The sequence below is a fragment of the Trichechus manatus genome, unplaced genomic scaffold (assembly GCF_000243295.1).
Source record: "Trichechus manatus latirostris isolate Lorelei unplaced genomic scaffold, TriManLat1.0 scaffold00008, whole genome shotgun sequence".
Taxonomy (NCBI): domain Eukaryota; kingdom Metazoa; phylum Chordata; class Mammalia; order Sirenia; family Trichechidae; genus Trichechus; species Trichechus manatus.
In genome coordinates, this window is record NW_004443944.1 from 28,688,934 (window position 1) to 28,707,177 (window position 18,244).

General features: G+C 39.2%; 1 protein-coding gene across 4 annotated transcripts in view; it reads left to right on the forward strand.

Annotated features, from left to right (window-relative positions):
- Positions 1 to 18,244, forward strand: part of LOC101352172 (ubiquinol-cytochrome-c reductase complex assembly factor 1) — a 140,507-nt gene that overhangs the window by 63,983 nt on the left and 58,280 nt on the right. For all 4 annotated transcript variants that reach the window (XM_023725054.1, XM_023725056.1, XM_023725060.1 and 1 more), the window contains 2 exons: positions 4,081 to 4,153; positions 13,318 to 13,375. In XM_023725054.1, coding sequence (XP_023580822.1) covers positions 4,081 to 4,153; positions 13,318 to 13,375 — 131 coding nt within the window. The remainder of the gene's footprint in view (positions 1 to 4,080; positions 4,154 to 13,317; positions 13,376 to 18,244) is intronic.

Consider the following 18,244-nt stretch of genomic DNA (forward strand, 5'->3'; position numbering starts at 1 on the left):
CGGGAATCAGTTCAGGGCAGGTTCCAGTAGGCCATGCCTGTGCTGCTTGGGAGTGTGATGTTCAGTGCATGGTGCAGGTAGGCAGGAAGGAGGGGGTAGATTGTGATGTGTGGAGCTAAGATGGGTATGCGAAAGAGGAGAGAGAGGAGAGAGTAACAGGAGCCAAAAACAAACAAACAAACGAAAAAGAGTGCTAAGGGAGCTTGCTATTGGAGTGGAGAGCTGAGAGACTGAGAAATGGGAAAAAACAAAAATGAAAAAAAAGGAAAAAGGGGAAAAAAATGAATAAATCGAGAAACTGGAAATGAAGAAAGACAAAAAGGGAATAAGAGAGAGAAGAAAACAAAACAAACAAACAAACAAACAAAAAAACAAAAAAAAAAGCAAAAAGAAATGCCCCCAGGGATGTCCCTGTGCGTCTGCGCAGAGTAAGGGAGTCGCTTCCAAGTCATGCGGTAATATCCAGTTAGAAGGGGCCCCCAAGCCGAGAAAAGAAAAATAAAACAAACAAACAAATCAGAACAAATCAGTGCAAACAAACAAACAAAAAAAGCCCCAGGGGCTCGACCAGCATGGCAGCGCGGGCCGGGAAGCAGTTTCACAGTCAAGCGGTGTTTTGCAGCCTTACAGGAAGAAGCAAAGATGGCACACGGAGCCAGGTATTTGAGAGAAAGGAGCGGGAGGTGGTGAGAGGTAAGGAAGAAATCTAAGAAGCAGAAAAAAGCAACACCTGCAGCCAACAAAAGGCACTCAGGGAGCCGGCCAGTGCGGATGGGTGGAATCCAAGTGACACCGGGGAGAAGCTGGTGCTTCCCGGCCAAGAGAGTGTGGCTGCAGGAAGCTGAGGAGGCTAAGTGGGGGTGAAGAAGGGTGGGGGGTGGGAAAGCGTATATCGCTGGTTACTGGTTGTTCTATCTCCTGCTGGAAGTTCCATGAAGCTGGTTTCTCGTACCCCCTGTTTGCTGATCTCTGATAGGAGTCCAAGATGGTGGATCCGTGCTGTGGTAGTTGATAGGGGACCTCTGCGTGTATCTCTCCTCGCTATATGCTCTCGGTCAGTTTCTTATTCCATTCAGTGCTTGGCTGAGTTCTTTATCTCTTCGTTTGATGCTTAGGGTTTCAGGATTGATGTGTGACTCTGTTTGACTTAGTTTTTCTGATCTTTGCTGCGGAGGGATGGCGTCGTGCTTCTGACTATAGTGCTATGGTGCCCAGAAGTCCTGTTCATAATATTTCTTTATTATCCTGTTAATGTCTTTAGAATCATTATTATTTATAATTTGGATCTTGAGGATTGTATTAATGTCTTTAATGATGTCCCCTTTCTGATCCTGATATTGTTAATTTGTACCTTCTTTGTTTTTTTTTTCTCCCTTGCTTCATCAGTCTGGCTAAAGTTTTATCAATTTAATTGGTATTTTCAAAGAACAAGCTTTGCCTTCATCAATTTTTTGTATTGTTTTTCTGTTTTCAATTTTATTGATTTCTGCTCGTTATCATGTTTCTTTCTGCTTGCTTTGGGTTTAATTTGCTCCTCTTTTCTACTGTCTTATCCATGGAATTGTTTAACCTGGGATTCTAATGGTGACTTATTCCTCAAATGAGCATATCTGATTTCCACTTGTGTGTTCTGTTTTTCCCCATATGAGCTTTAGTTAGCAAATTTAAAAATCCTAAACAATTACATGCAGAGACATAATCCTTCCTTAGTTGATTAGGAGTATTTCTGCCCATAAAAGAAATTATTGTTTTGACTCTGGAGTGTATAGAAAAATGTGAAAATTACATGGTATTGGGTATAGTATATCCTGGGTGACTTTAAACCTCAATATCATAGCTCTCCTAACATGTTTTTTATTTATTTTTTTCATGGAGTATCCTAATTTTCTTCTTTTTATTCTTCTATTTTCTGTCTTTCTGCAATGAGTGTGCAATCCTTTCAAGATAGCAATGAAAACTTCAGCTTTTTCAGACAGACAAGCCCAAGCACTCAACTCTGGTGAAGAATTAAATCCCTCTGCACTCTACACAAGGACCGCTGGTTGCACAGTGGTTAAGCACTCAGCTGCCAACCCAGATGTTGTTGGTTTGAACCCACCAGCCACTCCAAGGCAGAAAGATGTGGCAGTCTGCCTTTGCAAAGGTTAACAGCCCTGGAAACCCCGTGGGGGCAGTTCTAGTCCGTCCCATAGGGTCACTATGAGTCAGAATTGTCTTTTTTTTTTAATTATTGTGCTTTAATGAAAGTTTACAATTCAAGTTAGTCTCTCATATGAAAATTTATCCATACATTGTTATGTGACCCTAGTTGCTCTCCCTATGCTGTGACAGCACACTCCTCCTTTGTACCCCGGATTTCCTGTGTCCATTCAACCAGCCCCTGACCCTCTTTGCCTTCTCATCTCGCCTCTGGACAGGAGCTGCCCGTTTACTTTCATGTATCTACTTGAGCTAAGAAGCACATTCTTCACGAGTATCATTTTATGTCCTGTAGTCCCGTCTAATATTTGTCTGAAGAGTTGGTCTCGGGAATGGTTTTAGTTTCGGGCTAACAGGGAGTCCAGGGGCCATGTCTTCCAGGGTCCCTCCGGTCTCAATCAAACCATTAAGTCTGGTCTCTTTACTAGAATTTGAGTTCTGCACCCCACTTTTCTCCTGCTCCTCCAGGGACTCTGTTGTGTTCCCTATCAGAGCGATCATTGGTGGTACCTGGGCACCATCTAGTTTTTCTGGTCTCAGGCTGATGAAGTCTCTGGTTTATGTGGCCCTTTCTGGGTTTTGGGCTAATACTTTCCTTGTGTCTATGGTATTCTTCATTCTCCTTTACTACAGGTGGGTTAGGACGAATTGATGCATCTTAGATGGCCACTCACTAGCTTTTAAGACCCCAGACGCCACTCACCAAAGTGGGATGCAGAACATTTTCTTAAAAAACTTTGTTATGCCAATTAACCTAGATGTCCCCTGAAACCATGGTCCCCAGACCCCTTCCCCTGATACTCTGTCCCTCAAAGTGTTTGGTTGTATTCAGGAAACTTCTTAGCTTTGGTTTAGTCCAGTTGTGCTGACTTCCCTTGTAGTGTGTGCTGTCCTTCCCTTCACCTAAGATAATTCTTGTTTACTTTCTCGTTTCTGCTAACATTTTAGATTGGTTTTTCTTTAGATGCTGTGTCATTCTACTGTATATTCTTTTAGTCTGTTCATATTTGAGTTTTTAATTTTTCCTGTCTTTTTTTTTCTTTTTTTCCCTGTCATTTTAAGGAAAAATTCTTCATTGATGTACTAATGTATTTAGTTGTGTCCTTTATGAAATGTTTTGAAAATCTTCAGAAATACTTTTAATATATGTTCCCTTAGCATTGAGTTGGTCTTCAGATCTATAATTCCACTCTTAGAAGAATTCATTTTTTTATTTTTAAATTTATTGTTATCAAGGCATAATTTACATACAATTAAAAAAATTTTAAGCATACAGTTAAGTGAATAAATTAAAACCACCACTCAGATTAAGATTCTAAGACAATTGTTAGTGCTTAGGGGTATAGTAATAGGATAATTTTTCTGTTGTATTTTAGTAATAACCCTTACTTATATACACAGTTTTCTGCTAATCCACACACTATAAATTTAGAGAAAATACAGATTTACAGAATAGATAGTAGTGCCTCTGAGGAAAGATTAAAGGATTGAGCTTTTTTCATTTGTTTTTGGTAAGAAAAATGGGTAATTTTTTAACATAGAAGGTTTCATAATATAAAGAGTTTTTATGTGAATGATACTAAACAGTGGTTTAGAAGCTCTAGTGTGGTGAAATGGGTTTGAATTAAAGGAGAGATTTCATTTAAATATTGGAAAATTCTTTTTGACGTTTGAATGAGAATTGTGTGAATGGCTAGCATTATGAATGGCTAGCTTTAAGAAAAAAAGATATCTATGTTGATTTAGTTATTAAGTTGCCTAGAGACAGGTTTGGACCCTTCCTTCTGATTGAAGAAATGTAGGATTCTGTGACCTAGATCTAATGGCACTAGAACATCCACCTGGTCATGTCTTGAGTTTGGTTTTATTCTCTTTGTCTAGAAGATTAAGATTGCGGCCCTGCGCATGTATACTAGCTGTGTGGAGAAAACTGACTTCGAGGAATTCTTTCTAAGTAAGTTACTGTCTGATAGTTAAGAAAAGGAGAATGAATCCTCTTTCATTTTAATTATTGAATATTAAGAGGATGGACTTTTTAAAGTTTCTAGTGAAATAATTTTTCCTGTGTAAAGTATATAACACAAGCTGTTTTTCTTTTAATAGACTAAACAAAGACCAAAAGAGTAAATAATAAAATGAAAATATATAATAAAATACAATATATTAAATACAAATAGTTGTATAATAAATATACAATAAATGAAATATTTTAACAAGCTTGAAAAAAACTAAAAATTTGTCTCATATTTAACATTATCATCTTGCTCTTCCATGTGCATGCATCTTTTTACATAAGAGTACTCATAGTAAACATACCATCTATTTTTCATTCTGATGTTCTACTTAGCATTTTGATATGAATTTTCTGCCAGCCATTCCTCTTTCGTTTCTAGTTTTTAGTTGTTTTAGTTAATACTAGAACAAATCTCATAATTTTTCTTCTTTCTATTGAAAGACTGTTGGGTCAAAGGGCACATATAATTTTACTGTTTATACTCTATTGACAGTTTGTGTTCCAAAAGGGTTTTACTGGTTTAAACTATCATGAGTGATTGTAGCAATACAGTATTCATTTTGGTATTGTAAGCTGTTTTAGTTATTACCAAAGTTAATTAAAGCAGGTACTTGTAAAGTTATTGGGAGAGTAAGCCATTTCCAGCCATGGATTTTGGAAGGAAATGTGTGCTGTGCAGTTCTGTGATAAAAGCCATTGTCCTCAAAGCAACAAACACCTAACTCTGTATACTCTGAATATTTTTCTCCAGTAACAAATATTTATATATAATTATGTTAACAACAATGAAGAAAGTTAGATACAGTTTTCACTACTTAATAACTATATTTTTTTAAAACCAAATGCAAATTGTTTTACTTATTTTACTATTTCAGTGGATTGATACTAAAAACTTAAAATACCATACTGAGTTGTAATCCTAATTTAATATTCACCTTCCATTTCTTATTTATTCATAACCAGGAAAGAAAACTTTTCTTCTTTTTTAGCCTCTAACAATTTCTTGGTGTAGGAGAAATTAGTCTGTAACAGAAAATATTCTTTTTCTACCTGCTGAAGAAACTTAATTTTAGAAGTTGGATTTTTCTTAAGTGACTTTTTGAATCCATGTGCTTAAGCATTGTTCATCAGATCTTTTTTTAAAACCTCATAATCAAACATCTGTTTAACACTTGATTCAATAAATAACTCAGAAATTTATAATTATTATTTCAAAAGGATGTTTACTAGCTATCTTTGTCTTAGCCAACTCCCCATTATTGAAAATTCTTGAGTTAATTATAATATTGAATAATGAGGCTATTTTTAAGTATTTAAGTTAATATATCTGTTTCAACTCATGGCCTGTGAAAAGTTTATAAAAATTATTACACTTATGTACTAATAACTCATTTTCATACTGTACTTTTATATTTATCTCATTTAGGAGTTGAAAAGCCTTATGGGATAGGAAGGGCTTGTATTATTATTTTCATTTTTTTTTTTGTTTTCAGGAACAGTTGAGCCTTAAAGAAAGTAAGTGACTTGCCCAAAGTTGCTTAGCCAAGCCTTGAACCTGTGTGGTCTGGCTTAAAAGCCAGGGATTTTTCCACTATAACCTGTTGCCTATGAATGATTGTGAAAACCCACTCAATAACTGCACGTTAGAAGTTGTAATCCATCTTAATATTTTTACAGTTTATTAAATTTTAAATTAGAATTACCTCTATGAGATGTTCTGTTAGGGTTGTAAACTGATAGTGTGCATCTCAGTGAAATGTTGTCATAGCATTGCCCTTCAAAGTAATTACTTAAGGAGGCAGTACATTTTTCAGTGGCAACACTCGTTTTTTCTTCTAAATTTTATTTATTTTGTTGTTATTGAGAATATACAAGCAAAACATACACCAATTCAATAGTTTCTACACGTACAATTTAGTGACGTTTGTATTCTTCCAGTTGTACAACGATTCTCACCTTCCTTTTCTGAGTTCTTCCTTCCTTCCTAATTAACATAAACTCACTGTTCCTAAGGTTGCTGTCTAATCTTTTGAGTTGCTGTTGTCTGTTTGATCCCATATAGATATTTCTTAAAAGAGCATAATGCTCAAGGCAGACTTTTTATACTAATTAAGGTAACTATTGCTTGGTTTTAAGAAGATCGGGGGATATTTTTGGCTTAAGGTTTAAAGATAATCTCAGGGCAGTAGTTTCAAGGGTTTATCTACCCTCCATGGCTCCAGAAAGTCTAGAGTCCATGAGAATGTGAAATTCTGTTCTGCATTTAGTGGCAACACTCTTACTCAGGTTTTCTAAGACTCAATTTGAGACTTGCCTTTTAAGACCAATAGCACATTCATTTGCATTATGCTCCATTGTGGCCTGTCTTTGTCATTTGTGGGTTAATTAAATTTTAAATTCAAACCAGAGTAGTTCCAAATTGTGGCTAGTGAATAAAAAGGAACCAGTCTGGTACATTGACCAATGGAACAGAATTGAGAACCCAGATGTAAATCTGTCTACCTACGGTCACCCAAAGTCCGTCAGATGAGGAAAAGACAGTGTTTTTAACAAATGCTGCTGGCAAAAGTGGATGTCCATTGCCAAAAAATGAAACAAGACCCATACCTCATACCATATACAAAACTAATTCAAAGTGGATCAAAGACCTAAATATAAAGCCAGAAACTGTAAAGTTCATAGAAGAAAAAATAGGATCGACACTAGAGGCCCTAATACACAGCATTAACAGGATACAAACCATAATCAACAACACACAAACTCCAGAAGAGAAGCTAGATAACTGGGATCTTCTAAAAATTAAACACTTATGCTCATCAAAAGCTTTCACCAAAAGAGTAAGAAGATAACCTACAGACTGGGAAAAAATTTTTGGACATTACAAGTCAGACAGAGGTCTAATCTCTAAAATCTACAACAAAATCCAACGCCTCTGCAACAAAAAGACAAATAATCCAATTAAAAAATGGGCAAAGGAAATGAACAGACACCGCACCAAAGAAGACATTCAAGCGGCCAACGGACGCATGAGAAAATGCTCATGATCACTAGCCATTAGAGAAATGCAAATCAAAACCACAATGAGATACCTTCTCACCCCAGCATTACTGGCACTCATCAAAAAAAATGGAAATAACAAATGTTGGAGAGGCTGCAGGGAGATCAGAACTCTTATAGACTGCTGGTGGGAATGAAAAACGATACAACCTTTTTGGAAAACGATATGGCGCTTCTTTAGAAAGCTAGAAATAGAAATACCATACGATCCAGCAGTCCCACTCCTAGGAATATAGCCTAGAGAAATAAGAGCTGTCACACGAATAGACATATGCACACTCGTGTTCATTGCAGCATTGTTCACAATAGCAAAAAGATGGAAACAACCTAAGTGCCCATCAACAGATGAATGGATAAACAAACTATGGTACATGCACACAATGGAATACTACACAATGATAAAGAACAATGATGAATCTGCAAAGCATCTCACAACATGGATGAATCTGGAGGGCATTATGCTGAGTGGAATAAGTCAGTCACAAAAGGACAAATATCGAATGAGACCACTACTGTAAAAACTCATGAAAAGGTTTACACACAAAAAGAAACAATCTTTGATGGTTACGAGGGATGGGAGGGGTGTGGGGGTAAATACTAAATAGACGATAGATAAGTGGTAACTTTGGTGAAGGGTAAGACTGCACTTAATAGTGCTCATGAAGAACCTGTACACAGATCAAGAGGCAGTTGTTCTGACAGAACAAGGGTATACTGTGTGGTTTAAAGTCAGGAAAGGTGTGCGTCAGGATTGCATCCTTTCACCATACCTATTCAATCTGTATGCTGAGCAAATAATCCAAGGAGCTGGACTATATGAAGAAGAAAGGGGCATCAGAATTGGAGGAAGACTCATTAACATCCTGTGATATGCAGATGACACAACTTTGCTTCCTGAAAGTGAAGAGGACTTGAAGCACTTACTGGGGAAGATCAAAGACCACAGCCTTCAGTATGGATTACACCTCAACATAAATAAAGCAGTTCTCATAACTGGACCAATAAGCAGCATCATGATAAACCAAAAAGACAGAAGTTGTCAAGGATTTCATTTTACTTGGATCCACAGTCAGCAACATCCATGGAAGTAGCAGTCAGGAAATCAAAAGGTGCGTTGCATTGGGCAAATCTGCTGCAGAAGACCTCTTTAAAGTGTTGAAAAGCAAAGATGTCACCTTGAAGACTTAAGGTGCACCTGACCCAAGCCGTGGTATTTTCAGTTGCCTCATATGCATGCGAAAGTTGGACAATGAATAAGAAAGACCGAAGAAGAATTGATGCCTTTGAATTGTGGTGTTGGCGAAGAATATTGACTGTACCATGGACTGCCAAACAAACAAATCTGTCTCGGAAAAAGTACAACCAGAATGCTTCTTAGAAGGAAGGATGGTGAGACTACATCTTACATACTTTGGACATGTTATCAGGAGGGATCAGTCCTTGGAGAAGGACATCATGGTTGGTAAAGTAGAGGGTCAGCGAAAAAGAGGAAGACCCTCAACAAGATGGATTGACACAGTGGCTGCAACAATGGGCTTAAGCATAACAATGATTCTGAGCATGGCGCAGGACTGGGCAGTGTTTCATTCTGTGGTGCATAACGTTGCTGTGAGTCGGAACCGACTTGACAGCACCTAACAACAACAATACAGTACACAATACTGGGGAAGCCAGCGCAGCTTGTACAAGGCAAGGTTATGGAAGCTCCACAGACACATCCAAACTTCCTGAGGGACCAAATTGCTGGGCAGAGGGCTGTGGGGACCATGGTCTCGGAGAATATCTAGCTCAATTGGTATAACAGTGTATAAAAAAAAAGTTCTACATTCTACCTTGGTGAGTAGTGTCAGGGGTCTTAAAAGCCTGTGAGCAGCCATCTAAGATACTCCACTGATCTCACTCCTTCAGGAGCAAGGGAAAATAAAGAAAGCAAGATACAAGGGAAAGATTAATCCAAAGGACTAATGGACCACAACTACCACGGCCCCCACCAGACTGAGTCCAGTACAACTAGATGGTGCCCAGCTGCCACCGCTGACTGCTCTGACAAGGATTACAACAGAGGGTCCCGGACAGAGCTGGAGAAAAGTGTAGGACAAAATTCTAACTCACAAAAAAGACGTGACAGAGACTGGAGAAACCCGGAGAGTATGGCCCCCTGGCACCCTTAGCTCAGTAATGAAGTCACTCCCGAGGTTCACCCTTCAGCCAAAGATTAGACAGCCCCATAAAAGAGAACGAGACTAAAGGGGCACAACAGCCCAGGGAGAAGGACTAGAAGGCAGGAGGAGACAGGAAAGCTGGTAATAGGGAACCCAAGGTTGAGAAGGGAGAGTGTTGACATGTCATGGGGTTGTTAACCAATGTCATAAAACAATATGTGTAGTAACTGTTTAATGAGAAACTATTTGTTCTGTAAACCTTCATCTAAAGTACACTTAAAAAAAAAATTAAAAAGAAAAAAAGGAACCAATCTGGAAAGTACCATTTGAGGCAGAAGATAAGGACTGTAAACTAATGAGACTGACTTTTCTGTGGCTTGAATTCTAAAGAAGAGACCAGACAGATTTGGGGTAAGAGAAGAGAATATATGTATTTCTTCCCAAAATTACACTTTTAAAGTGGCCATTGCTCACGTGGATTTTTGGTATTTTAGAACTTGACTTTTATAGCCCTGAAAGTTCCAGTAATTTTTTAAAAGGAGAAGAGGCTTCTTAGTAAATAAGTTCTGAGTCAGTGGTTGGAGGGGAAATTACTTTATTGACACAATCTTAAATAGTGAGTTTTTAAAAGGATATTTTAAACCCTCACATTTAAATAATTCACTGAAAAACAATAGCTAATATTTATTGGAAAACAACCAACCAGTTGTCGTCAAGTTGATTCCAACTTACGGTGACCCCATGTGTGTCAGAGTAGAACCGTGCTCCGTAGGTTTTCAGTGGCTGATTTTTCAGAAGTAGATTGTGAGGCCTTTCTTCTGAGGCTCCTCTGGGTGGACTTGAACCTCTGACCTTTTGATTAGCAGCCAAGCACGTTAACCATTTGCATCATCCAGGGACTCCCAATATGTACTAAATATTTATCGAATACCTATTAAATACTAACCATTGTACTAAACATTCTATAGGCTTTATCTCATTTAATAGTCACAGAAACCCTGTGAGGTCGATTCTACTTGTTATCTTCATTTTTACAGAGGAGAAAACTGAAGCACTGAGAGGCTAAGTAACTTTACTCAGTGTCACAGAGCGGGTAAGAGGTAGAGTCAAGGTTTTGAATCAGGCAATCTGACTCCAAAGCCTGCATTATGAAACTATGTTAATACTGTCTTCCAAATAACAGGAATGAACTATCTTTTTCAACTTGATGTTGTGAAGGAAAGTACCTAGCCTCAGAAAATAATGTACCGAGTGGGTGTGCGTTGGAGCAAGAATGAGATCATGACAAAAGACTCTATAGCAGGTTTTAACTTTGATGTGTTTAAACACATTTCATTGATGTGAATAATCTATTGTATTTTTGTGTTGCTCACAGCCAGCATTCAGTGGTCTTGGTTTTAGAGCTTTACCCTGTGGGTAAGGAGTCCTGGTGGTGCAATGGTTAAGCACTTGGCTCTAACCGAAAGGTCAGTGGTTTGAACTCACCAGCTGCTTATGGGAGAAAGATGTGGCAGTCTGCTTCTGTAAAGATTACAGCCTTAGAAACCCTATTGGGCAGTTCTGCTCTGTTCTGTAGGGTCACTATGAGTCGGAATCGACTTGACAGCACACAATAACAACAACCCTGTTAGTTTCTGTTCTGACCCTAATGGGTACAAGAACTTAATCATATGCTAGCTCCTTTCCCATCCTCAGCCCTGAGCCGACCCCTAGAAGGGAAAATTGTGACCCAAGTCCAGCTGCTGGCCTTTCTGACTGTGCTTTCCAGCCCAAGAACTGATTCCCTCTGAGAAAATTGGAAAGGCTCCTGGAGGCTGCTGAGAAGCTTTGATGTAGAGGTAGCAATTGAACAGATTGTCCTTTAGAAGCGGCCAAATTTCATTTTCCAAATTGAAAGTCAGACTTCCAAGAAAACTTTTCTTTTTAATGTTTTGTTCTAGCATCCAAAAAAGACCCAACTTCAGTATCCGGGCTTGAGAGTTTCTCATGGCTATTCTTGTTCTAGGTGGAGGGTGGTTGGCCCACTCTCAGATGGCATGTGTCTTAATAGCTGTATGGCTAGCCAGGCCAGCCTTCACCTCCCTCCTGCTGGGCTCTGAGAGGAAGTCCACTTGACAGCTGCTGGGCACCACCCAGTAAGCTCACCAAAGTATTTTGGTGTCACTTTCTGACGGACCTGGATTCAAACCTCATCTCTGCTACTAGCTTGTTAATATTGTGGCAGCAGGCAAGTTACTTAGCCTTTTTGAGCCTTTTTCCTCGTCTCTAAAATGGGAATTGTAATGCCTCATGGGTTAAAGTGAGGATTAAGATAATGTATTAATGCGACTAGCAGCGGACCTGGCATCCATTGTGGGCCCTTAGTGATTGCTAGTTTCTGATTTAATATAGTGGCAGTTAGAGTAGTGATTACAAACAGTGTCTGGAACCAAGCGCATCTGAATTTGATCCCAGTTGTTTCATTTCATAGCTGTGTGACCTTGAGCAACTGTTTTGTTCTCTCTAAAAGTCAGTTTTCTCCCCTGTGAAGTGGCGTATATTAATACCCACCTCATAAGGTTGTTGGTAGGATTCGTTGAGCTAATGCATGTAAAGCACCGATTGTATAAATACCTGGCACATAGTAAGCTCACAGTGAATTACATTCGTTATTATTATTGGTGCTGTTCGTGTACCTTAGGAGTCCCTGGGTAGTGCAGATGGTTAAACAAAATGTTGGCAGTTCAAACCCACCCAGAGGCACCTCAGAAGAAAGGCCTAGTGATCTGTTCCTGAATGATCACAGCCATGAAAATCCTAAGGGGTGCAGTTCTGACACACATGGAGTTGCCATGAGTTAGAATTGACTCAACGGCAATTCTTTTTTTGTTGTTGTTGTTTTTTGTTTTTACTGTTCCTGCCCTGTGTTTTATCTCCTTGTTGCCCCTATTTGTTATCATTTAGTATACTGTATTGTGTACTTTACAGATTGCTGAAGGGCAGAAGATATCACTTCTTTCCTAAGTCATTGCCCCAAAGGAGATTCTACATTAAGGGCTTAAATTTCTCCATAATTCTCTTTTTTCTTCATTCTTTGCTCCAACTTTTCTCCTGTCATGTAACAAAGAGGGCACATTCAGTGAGAGGCCCCTTATCCAGCTAGAATCCTTTCTTAGAGAGCTGAGAATTGAGAGGCTTGGATGTCTGAGCACTGACCTGATTTTTGGGATCTAGAACAGAGAAGCCCTGCCCAGTTTTGTCATTCCTGGAGTGATGAAAGGCATTCTTTCATTAGATATGGTCTCCTTTCTTATTCAGGCCCAGCTCCCTAGAGTCTCACTTCTTTCTCCTGGTCATTTCCTTTGAGTAAATCATTTAACCAGCTGAGATCTCCATAGCACATTAGGTCACCTTAAGGAAAAGAGGAAACGTAGACTATAAGGACTTAAACTTCTTAGGTGGGCTCAAGTGAAAAAAAGGTGAGATGGTGTCTGCCTTGCTTTTCATAAGAATTCAAGACCAGGAAGGGAAGATATTATAGAATCACAAAGACATTGAAAGGAACTGTAGAGGTGATCTAAAAAAACAAAAACCCAAACCCATTGCCCTTGAGTCTATTCCGACTCATAGCGACCTAGGCCATGTTAAATGAGTGAGAAGACTGAGGCTCAGGGAGGAGAAGTGATTTGTGCAAGGCCATAGAGCAAGGTGGTAACAGGACTGGAACTGGGTCGCTGGTTGTCTGACTACATCCACTGCTCTTTCAACCCATGGTCTTGCTCTGTGGTTCCACTGCCCCGCTCTGTGATAGCATAATCAGAGAGCACTGTAACTGCTATGTATTTTAGTTGAACAGATCGCTACCAATAAGCCTTCACATATTTATACTTTATTGTTATTTTCTAGGGTGTCAGATTCCTGATACATTCAATTCCTGGTTTATTATAACCCTACTTCATGTCTGGTAAGTGAGCAATTTAAGTGAAGTCACCAAATGTATTTTTTTTTTTAAATACTGCTGAGTTGCAAGGTATAGACTTCAGCAGAGCTGATTATATGAAATGGCAGTTGTTCAGGCATTAAAAACTAGTTCTTTCATTTTAATAACTGGTGTCTTGAAGCACATTTTTATAAAGGTCAAAGCATAGGCACAGAAAGAAACTAATATTTGTAGGATTTTCTCAAATAACACCTAATTCAGTGAACAATGCTATCAGTATCTCTAAGAGACTCTATGAGCTTGGATGGAAAGTTCTCTCCTTTGGGTGTTTTAGGAAAATTCACATTTACGTAAAAGTGGTTTGAATTGTGAGAATCCGTGGTCATTTTCATTGCTGGTCATCAGAAACCTATAACAAATTATACCACTGACATTTACGCCTGTACCTCTAAAATGTGCATACAGGTTAGACTCCTGCTAGCTTTGTTGCATGTGAAAATATTTAGCACCTTAAACAGTATATTTTTTCTTCAGTTGCGAAATAAGTAGCCAAAAAAAATCAATTTTTCATCTAATGTTACACTCTATTAAAGGTCAGAAGGATATAGGAGAGACGTTGAAGTGGGGGCTGGGGATGTATTTATTGAATTGCCAGATCTTGGGAAAGTAAATTCTGGAGGACTAAGTTTACTACTTTGACCGTAGTGAGTATCTGAGGAACGTAGGGAATGGCTGCCTTGTCAAAAGGACCCTTGTTTGAGACTGCCTTCAGCTGAGCCTTTGCATCATAAGCCTGACTACTATATAAAGGCTTTTTGGTTTTGATCGCCTCTGAAATATTTCTTCTACTGAACTCACATAGTCATGACGATTGGCTAAAGGGCCTAAGATGGTAATTTATTTTATGCTCTTTTTTGTAAGCTGGTAGTTTATTGAGTGCACACTATGTCCTGGGCACTTTGCTGGGAACTAGGGATAGTTCTGAAGAAGCTCACAGTCTAGTGAGGGAGACAAGACATATAAAATGGTCAGTTACAAACCAGAATGGCTAAGTTCTATAATAAATGTGAGTAAGTAGTGCTTATGGGATCATGGAGGAAGCCCACAACTATCAAAACTTTTAATAGTTCTACCTGTTAGTTGTTTGAAATGCGCCATGTCTTCTAGTCAGACAGCTGAGAATGCAAACTACTGTCCATTTGTCCTAATGGAGAAGGTTAGAGAGGAGGGCCAGGGAGGGAAGCTGAATATGTTGAAGAGAAAACTACTTTTTCAAGAGGGGAGGACTACTGAGGTGGCACTGTGGAATTATTCACTGGAAAGGTGGGAGGGTTGAAAGGAGGATTAAGCTGTTCCCAGAGGGGCTCAAAGATAATATTCAGCGCCTGTATGAAAGACTCTTTATTGCCCATATAGCTCCAGGTATTAGAGTGTTAGAGGGAGTGGATAGCAAAATAAAATATATAATCCCTGTGACCACATCCCAAGGTCAATACCTGACTAATAGCAGCTGGGAGAACCTTGAAACTACTTATAGTTCTTTAAATTAGCCACCATTTCCAAACCATGCCTCCTGAGTCCTTCTTGCTGAGATTGGTTTAATTTCTTGGAGTGGAGAGTACCACCACCAGTTTAGTAGGAATACAGAGGCTGTATGCATAAATCTATGCTTGATCCCCCCCTCTACCCTTTCCCTCAGTTCTGATGATCTATAGGCTTTAATGGAGTGAATCAATACCTTTTCAGTTTGAGTTAGCAAACACGTATTGAGGACCTATTGTGTGTTAATACTGTGGGGCTTTGGAGAGCAGAATATGACAGTCTTCACCTTCAAGAAACATAGCTTAGAGGGAAAGCAGACAGAAGTGCTGTCGTCTTTAATGGATGACAGAATGAAAGAAGTGCTGTGCCCCAGGTACAAGCAGATGCTGTGGAAGCACAGGAGGTGTGACTAAATCTAAATTTGGGGCAGGGGAGTGTTGGATAAAGGGTGGTTCTGTGATAGAGGTGACATTTGAGATGCACTGTGAAGGGTGCGTTTAATTGCTGTCAGAGAAAGGGAGGGCATGTTAGACTGAGGGAATAGCAGGAGCAAAAGACAGAACATGTACAAGAATATGGAGTATTTGAGGACAGACAATTGTCTGAAGTGTTTGGGGCAGGTTTGTGGAGGAATGTAATAGGAAGGGTCACCAGAAGAATAGTGTGGGCCCAATTTCGCTATGATCCTCTAAGAAGAATTGGAGAACTTTCTCCTCTGAAGGATAGAGGACTTAGGAGGCGTGGTGGATCCATCTTCAAGTCTGTGAAGAAGCCATGTTCTTCTAGCTCTGAACTCTTAGCCTGAAGCTCCAGGAGAGTGACCAAGGGTTAGCTAAATCCAGTATTACAGGACTCAGTAGACTTGCTAGAAATATAGGGATTGAAATACCTCCTATAGGTGGTGGTGTGAGGGAGAGGTGGGGAGGCTTACAAACAGTTGTAAAAGTAGAAACAACCTTCCCTCCCCATTAAAAAAAAAAACAAAAAACCTGGTGACAGGCATTCTAAGAGTTTGCTTGGATTACCAAGGGTGATGTCTCCCTGTTGTCTCTTAGAATAGGGACAGGGTTTCTCACATCCTGTTAGTTCCCTGGAGAAAATGTTGATGTTTTCCTTACCCTGTCTGCCTTCTTTGGTTCCAGAGTTTTTCTGTTGATTGAGGTTTAAAAAAATAACAAAAAACTGAAAACCAAACCCATTGCCATTAAGTTGATTCCAACTCATAGTGACCTTATACGACAGAGTAGAACTGCCCCTTAGGATTTCCAAGGCTGTAGATCCTTATGGAAGTAGACTGCCATGTCTTTCTCCCGTGGAGCGGCTGGTGGGTTCGAACCACTGACCTTTCAGTTAGCAGCCAAGCGCTTAACCACTGCGCCACCTGTGCTCCTTAATTGACAATTTAGAACTGTTTAAATCATATTCTCTGGGACCCCTCCAATTCCTAGTAGGCCTTATCAGTGGAGTACTCAAATGTGAGTTTGCAGCTGCAGTGACTGTGTCTTTTGTCTTTTCTGAACAAGATTAGTATTGACTGTGTCTGCTGAAAAATGCCGAGGCTGCTGTCTGGGCTGCCGGCATCCCCGTGTGGACTTGATAAAAGCAGGCCTCCTCCTCTTTTCCCTGTCTTGGTCAGTGGCATTGGGATCTACTCAGGTGCCCACACCAGAAACCTAGGAGTCATCCTTGACTTTTCCCTCACCTCCTGTATCTGGTCAGTCACCAGTCACCTACCACATTGTATCTCAGATTTTTTTGATCAGGAACAAATGCATTTTACTTTGTGACCTAGTATACACACAAATATCTGACATAAAAGTTTTATAAAATTTACCCTTAGAATGTCAGATAATCTCTGGCATATTCTATTCAAATTCATTTTAAACACACACTCTTCTTAATATTCTCCATTGTTTTCTGGATAAAATACAAGTTTCTTAGCATAGCATTCATATCCCACCAGGTGTGACCCCTATGCTGCCTTAACTAGTCTCATCTGTTACTATTCCATACGCCACTACCACCACCATCCCCTCCTCTGCAAGGGGGGAAGAAAAACCTGTATAGTGGAAATACCTAGTCTTTATTCTGCACAGTTTCTTCTGCCTCAGATGCCCTTCCTCTTCCTCTCCACTTGACAAACTTTTATTTTTCCTTCAGTATCCAACTCAGATATCCTCTTTGAAGCCTTCTTTTCCCTCTGAAAGCAGAGTTAGTTCCTCTTCTGTGTTCCCTTACTACTTTGCATACCCTATTGTAGCACCAGGAGCCCTGGTTAGTGCTCAGCTACTAATTGAAAGGTTGGCAATTCAAACCTACCAGCCATTCCATGGGAGAAAATATGGCAGTCTGCTTCCGTAAAGATTTACAGCCTTGGAAGCCTTATGGGGCAGTTCTACTCTGTCCTGTAGGTCACTGTGAGTTGGAATCGACTCGATGGTGGTGGGTTTGGTTTGGATTATAGCACCCATCACATAATATGTTTATATTTTATTGTATATGTATCTGTCTTTCTTGAGGATGAATTTATTGAGAGCAAGAATTACTTTTATTTTCTTTGCATCTCATGTCTTCCCCTCAGTCCCATGTCTTTTAATTTGCATCAATAAATATTTATTAAATAATTGATGGCCTCAGATCGGACTTGGCTCCCATGGCAATGGCAATGGGAAGGGTCCTTGCTTTTGCCAGTTGGTCTGGTGAGAGAGGCAGAGCTCTGCTCCTATTTCAGGTTTCTTGCAGGGAGAGATTTCTGTTGTTGGAATTTATTTTGTCATTTTAAGTGTTAAGGGATTTGCAGAGGCTCCTCTTCTAAAATTCTTCATAGAGCACTAATACCTTCTAGATGCAGAAAGGAATTTTAGCAAATGGAATGGAATAAAGAAAATTAGAACATGCCTGTGATGGAGGTGGGATGGAAAACACTAAAAGGCATGTTGTATTTTTTAAAAATTATTTTAAAGGCAGGTTTATCATAGATATAATTACTATTGGATGTTTTACAAATACTATCTTTATTTGGATATATTGTCTCACAAATTCTTACAACTACTTTATCCTCATTTTATGTATGAGGGATCAGAGGCTTAGTGAAGTCAGAGAACTTGCCCAAAGGACTATTTATTACCTGGTGGAGAGGAAATTCATGTGTAGATCTGGCTAACTCAAAGAATTAAGTTGTTTTCCTCATAAATAATTAAAACTATCAAAGTAATTTAAAATAATTATTTATTAATAAGAATATTAATATCAATCCATATTTATTACTTAATTAAGTACCTGCTTATTGAAACATAGATCCATAGAAGTATAACCTTTATTCCCTAATTGAACCTACTATGTGCACCAGAC